At 32.4% G+C, this 5,692-nt stretch overlaps 1 protein-coding gene across 1 annotated transcript in view; it reads left to right on the top strand.

Annotated features, from left to right (window-relative positions):
* Nucleotides 1-1,313: 1,313 nt before the first annotated feature.
* cv-2 (crossveinless 2) overlaps nt 1,314-5,692 on the top strand; it is a gene marked incomplete at its 5' end in the record, with an annotated part of 58,995 nt that continues 54,616 nt past the window's right edge. Inside the window, 1 exon segment of the mRNA XM_067046878.1 lies at nt 1,314-1,490. Coding sequence (XP_066902979.1) covers nt 1,314-1,490 — 177 coding nt within the window.

Below are 5,692 nucleotides of genomic sequence, written 5' to 3'. Positions count from 1 at the left end.
AATTAAAATCGAAGAAGAGCTATAATTTAGAAAGAAGGCGATGCTCTGTTAAAAATTTAAACACCAGTGTAACTTTTTTTTTTGGCCAAGACTCCCATTGGAGGTCCTATACTGCCTAACCATGGTTGGGGGTCAAAGTTCTTCATTTTGTGGGACCGCCACTCAATGAAAAAAGTCAACGTCCCAGGCCGGATTCGAACCAGCACCGCCAATAGACATCAAAAATTGATAAGACTGTGTCTTAACCACTGAGCTACGGGCGGCCCCAGGTGTAACTTCAGCTCCCTCATCTGTGAGAGCTTGACAATATGATGAGCATTCTTCAATTATATGCTTTATCGATAATGGGGAATGACAGGTTTGGCATATAGGTTGGTCCTCTTTTGTGATTAAGTGGAGGTTCGTTAATTTGGAATGCCCTATTCTTACTCTTGCAACAACCACTTCTTTTCTCCTGTTTCCCCTTATGGCCCTTATAAACATTTCTTCGTTTATTGGTGAGTGGTACGTCAGCCCACATTGAATCCCAACTTTTTCGGATTATATTCCTTAAAAATACCTTTATGTCTTTCGGCTCGTAAATTTGGAGTGGTGGAACGTTCATTGTAGCAGCCTCTTTTTATGCTGCCTTATTTCCAGCTATTCCTGATTGCCCTGGAGTCCAGAGAAAGGATACACTTTTTTAAAAATGTTTTAGCATGTCAATATAGTTGTGAATTTTGCCTATCGTAGGTCTGCTTTGATTGAAGTTTGATGGACTACGGAATGCAGACATTGAATATGTACAAATGAGTATGTTTGAGTATTCACTTTCTATGGAGAAATGAAGTTCTGTTGAAATCGTCCGAAGTTCAGCTGTAAATATTGTTGAGTATGAGGGTAATCTATATCTTTTGGGCGTCCCATGTATTATTATTGCAAAACCAACATTTTCATTTTGTTTAGAGCCGTCAGTGTAAATTATGTCATAATTTGAATATTTTTGTATTTTCTTTAAGAATTTAATTTTATTTGGGTCGTGCTTCTGGCGTTTCATAGTTAGATCTATTTTGTAAGAATGGTATTTCCAAGGGGGCAATCTATAGATAGAATCAGCTTGGTTTGTAGGCATGCCATAAATCTCTCTTATGATTTCTCTCTGTCTTATGCCTAATGGAGCGTTCCGTGAAGGATTCATTTCATATTTTCCCGGATTAGTCCCCTTCAGATAAGAGTAGCAACTACTAGGGTACTCCCTAACGCGATTAATAAGTTTGTTGATTTATAGCAGTCAATCTTTATTTATTTATATACATACATATTTTTTTCTGCAGGATGCACTCACGAGGGAATCGAACGGCAAAGTGGAGAAGAGTGGCGGGACCCGGATGAACCTTGCAGGCTGTACGTGTGCCAAGCGGGCGTCGTCACTGAGACTGTGGAGCAGTGCTACGCCCCCTGCGCCAATCCCTTGAAGCCCGCCAAGGGCGCCTGCTGCCCAACATGTCCAGGTAAAATAGGTACAGACCATTTTCATTATATATATACATATATTATATAATCACATAGAATTGAATAATAATTTTTGCATATCTCCCAAATTTGAGAAAAGAAAAAAGAAGAAAAATTATTTATTATATATTTTCTTATTTATTTAATGATATTTTCAACTGTATTTATATATCTATACATATAGTAAATATTAATGATCAGGCGTGTAGAGAAACTATCTTCTACTAATACTTCTATATTAGAAGGTCTCTAGACCATCTTCTTTTCAGGCGCCTCAGAGGATTGTCAGGAAGCAAGATCAGAAATTAATAGGTTCGGATGGTTACGGAGTTTATCATGGAAGGATTGATATCTGATTCCGGCCAGATCGCTTACATATGGAACATTAAGATAATATATTATTTGTGACAAAGTAAAGAGCATTGGAGATTTTACGAAGGATTTTGGATAGGAGAGGAATCAGAAGGTTAAGTGGAGCCCCAAAGCTTAACTACGTATGTCCAGATAGGTCTTATTATTGTTATGTAAATCAATATTCTGTAATGGCTTGGAAGTTTAGACCGCTTGTCAAGATAGTGGATTATATTATTGGATATTGGATACTCTATTAATCGGAATCGACTTGCAGTTTCCTATCTTTTCAGTGTTTTTGTGAGGATTCCAAGTTAATCTTTGTCCAGGTGTAGTCCAAGGTAGCGGATCTATTCGACAGGGGTAAGAGTAAAATTATTAAAGGATACTGTAGGGCAGTCGGTAGGTTTACGACAAAGGGTAAAAAGGTGATTAGATGGGTTAATTACATTTACTTTTATTTCATGAAATATTATTATAAATAAATTTTGACCCTGGTCTATTATTATTATTATTATTATATTGTTTATGGGTGAGTGTGTGTTTTGTTTTCCTTTTCGGATAGGAAAAAATTTTTTATAAGACGAAGTTTAACAAATCAAAAGTAACACATTTCTGGCTCCCTAGCAACAGCTTCTTTGTACGTCTTAAGCTAGGCCATAGTATGTTAGTAGTAAAAAAGAATGGATAAATATGAACTATGAAAGAATTTGATAATAAATTAAAGGAGAAAACGTTTTTACACAACCTACAAAGCCAGACTAGGAAATTGGAAGTTCCCATTCCATACTCCACGGCCCTTTTGTCTTTTGCTAAACTGTTGTACTCTAGGTAAGAAAAAAATTTACAATCGTTTTTCAAAACTCAAGAAACCCTTAAATACGAAATTTTATCGCAAAAAAAAAATTCAATTTAAATTTTTAATTTCGCAAATTTGAAAAAATAACCATCACTTTAATAGGCTCTTCTAGTTAATAGTAGTGAACATAAAACATAAACGAGTTTGATAATTTTTGCTTTTTTATGGTCGTAATTCCAATACTCAGACCCATCTAATATGGACCCAGCATGAATATGGGACAGTGGTCCCGAAACGTTGTACAATATTATGAATATTTAATAAATATTTCATTCAAAATGGAAGTCATTAACCTCAAAAATTTTTAAATAAATATATAAAAGATATTGTAAAGGAATTGGCATCCTTAATAATAAAAATATTTATTGCTGTTTGGAAATACTAAATTAAAATCTGTACCGCTGTAATCCAACGGTTGTTCAAGGAGGAGATTTGGTCAGAATCACGCTCGACCGCTAGATTTTTACCCGATTTAAGAGACTGGGTGGACCCCAGGAGGGCTTCAGAACCCACAGGAGTTGACTCACGGCTACAGTGTAACAGAAAACAATTTTCACAGCCGGATTCTAACTCGGATCTTTGGAGTTAGTAGCCACGCACCTTACACCGGGGCCGCCGCGCTCCTTGTTTGGAAATATAATAGGATTATTAAACAAATCAAATGCTATCCTCGTTTGGTCTCACACTCTTTATTATATCAATAGTCCAACTATTTCAGATAAATAGTTTGTTTATATGATAGTGATGGTGTAGATTAACCGAAAATTAAAAGTTAAAAAAAAAAGTAGGTTGATTTTGACTTGTAATTGATGACCTGGGCAAAATAGCCTGTAAAACAATTTTTAAATTTTGATGTGAGGTGTGAATTTATATTTAAGATTCTTCTTGAGGATGGCCGAATTGGCCAAAACGTTGGACTACTGATATAACAAAGAGTGCGAGACTTAACAAGAATACCGTTTGATTTATTTAATAAATAAATACCAGTCTCAAGAAATTGAAAAAATTATATTTCTCTAGCTTGCTCAAAAACCTAAAGTTTTACGAAAATGAAATTACTTATTTACGACAAATTTTTTCGTTAAAATCTACCGACCGAAAGTGCCCCTTAATAGAATTTATTTTCTCAAAAACGAATTTGATTAAAATTTTTAGATCAATATAGAATTAAATGATCCTTCAATCTTCATTGAAATAGTCTGACAGGACTTTAATAAAGAATTTTTTAAAAATCCTTCTTCAAATTAATTATTTATTTAAAAAAAAAAATGTTACCAGTTTTCTTTGTTAGTACTAATAAGCAATAAATAGATACACATTAATTTTTAAACTTAATAATCTTTTTACTGGAAGAGTCTTATGGAATTAAACTGGATTTAGTGAACTTGTTACTAGTCATACATTTTAGTAGAATAATTATCTTCCATTTTGATAACAACCATATAGACTATAAAATAATTTTCTCCTACCTCCGTTACCACAAAGATGAACAGTGAAAGCTAAAATTAACAATTTCTCAAAAACTATTTCTATTCTATTTATTATATAACATAATTTTCTTTTATAATTATAAACACTTTGACTGAATTAATTCTATATTATATAAAAAACCACATAAAAACTAAAACGCTAATTTATTTATAACATCCATATAATGTGTGCCTAAAATTTTTGTATCAGTTTTATAATTGATTGCTTTGTCAATGTTTTTTGTAGTATGTACTGATTCAATTATTTTTCTATTCCTACTATTCTTGACTATATCTAAAATTTCTGGATTATTAAAATCAAATTGATGTTTATATTTAATACTATGTTGTGCCAATGCTGTAGTTTTGATATTTTTTATATTTTTACAATTGATCTTATGTTGATCAATTCTTGTTTTTAATTTTTTAGATGTTTCATCTATGTATAAACCTTCACAATTTACTTTATAAACAACATTTAATTTATCTTTAAAGTCAACTTTGTCTTTCATATTATCCAGATAACTACCCAATTTATTATTTATTTATTATTATTTATTATTATATTCTATAAATTTAATTTTAATTTTATCTGTTAATCCTGGAATATAGTTTAATTTAAAGTAATGACAATCATTAAACCTAACTATTTCTTTTTCCATTCTATTTTGTTAGCTATCATTATTTGTTTTATCATTTTGTATATTTTTATTTTTATAAAAATCCGTGATTATGCTTTGATTAGGTTTTTTTATTTTGCTCATAATTTTGCTGTTATCAATACTGTTATTTTCTCCCTATTACGATCTACATTTTTTTCTATATAACAAACATTCTTATTAGCTGTGCGATTGTTTTGTTTTTTTTAACCGACAACTTAGAATTATGAGATTATTTTTAAAACCTCTATAGCTTACTGCTCATCATAGATTTTTCTCCTGTATGGTAGGGAAGAATCCCTGACACACTCCTTGTAACTGGTTTGAATTATTATCCGAAGAAGCAATAAACCGTTGGACGATTAGGGTAATACTCAGTTGTGAATGAGATAGTCGGTTCAATAACTGGTAGTATCGGTTCCTTTTTAATTTGTCCGTAGCTGGGACGGCCTTCATTATCTTCAGCGTAGGCGTTATTTATAGTTCTCGGTTTTAATGGTAGTTGATTTGCCAGTAACGGGGTAACATTACTCAATCCGGTTACTGATGTTGCAAGGTTCCGTTCCCTCAGTGACACCGATTAACATGCCTCCAGCAACTGACTCCAGTTTACAAGCTCCAGAGAGATTCTTGGCATTGCGAAATCTCTTCACACCTGAGAATCTTTCAATTGCTTTTACACTTAACGAGGTTGCAGATATGAATTACTTTTTTATCTTTTTTTAATCCATTATCTTTTTATTTATTTATTTATTTAATACCAGATAAGCCTGATGGGCCTTACATGGTTAATGTAAGAGGTACATTTCTTTTTAAACTATTTATTATGGGTGTATAGTCTCATACAAAAGATACCCCTAACT

This window comes from Halyomorpha halys, unplaced genomic scaffold (genome assembly GCF_000696795.3).
Source record: "Halyomorpha halys isolate HHAL.00 unplaced genomic scaffold, Hhal_1.1 Scaffold1206.1, whole genome shotgun sequence".
Taxonomy (NCBI): Eukaryota; Metazoa; Arthropoda; class Insecta; order Hemiptera; family Pentatomidae; genus Halyomorpha; species Halyomorpha halys.
This window is presented reverse-complemented; position numbering and strand designations above follow the sequence as displayed.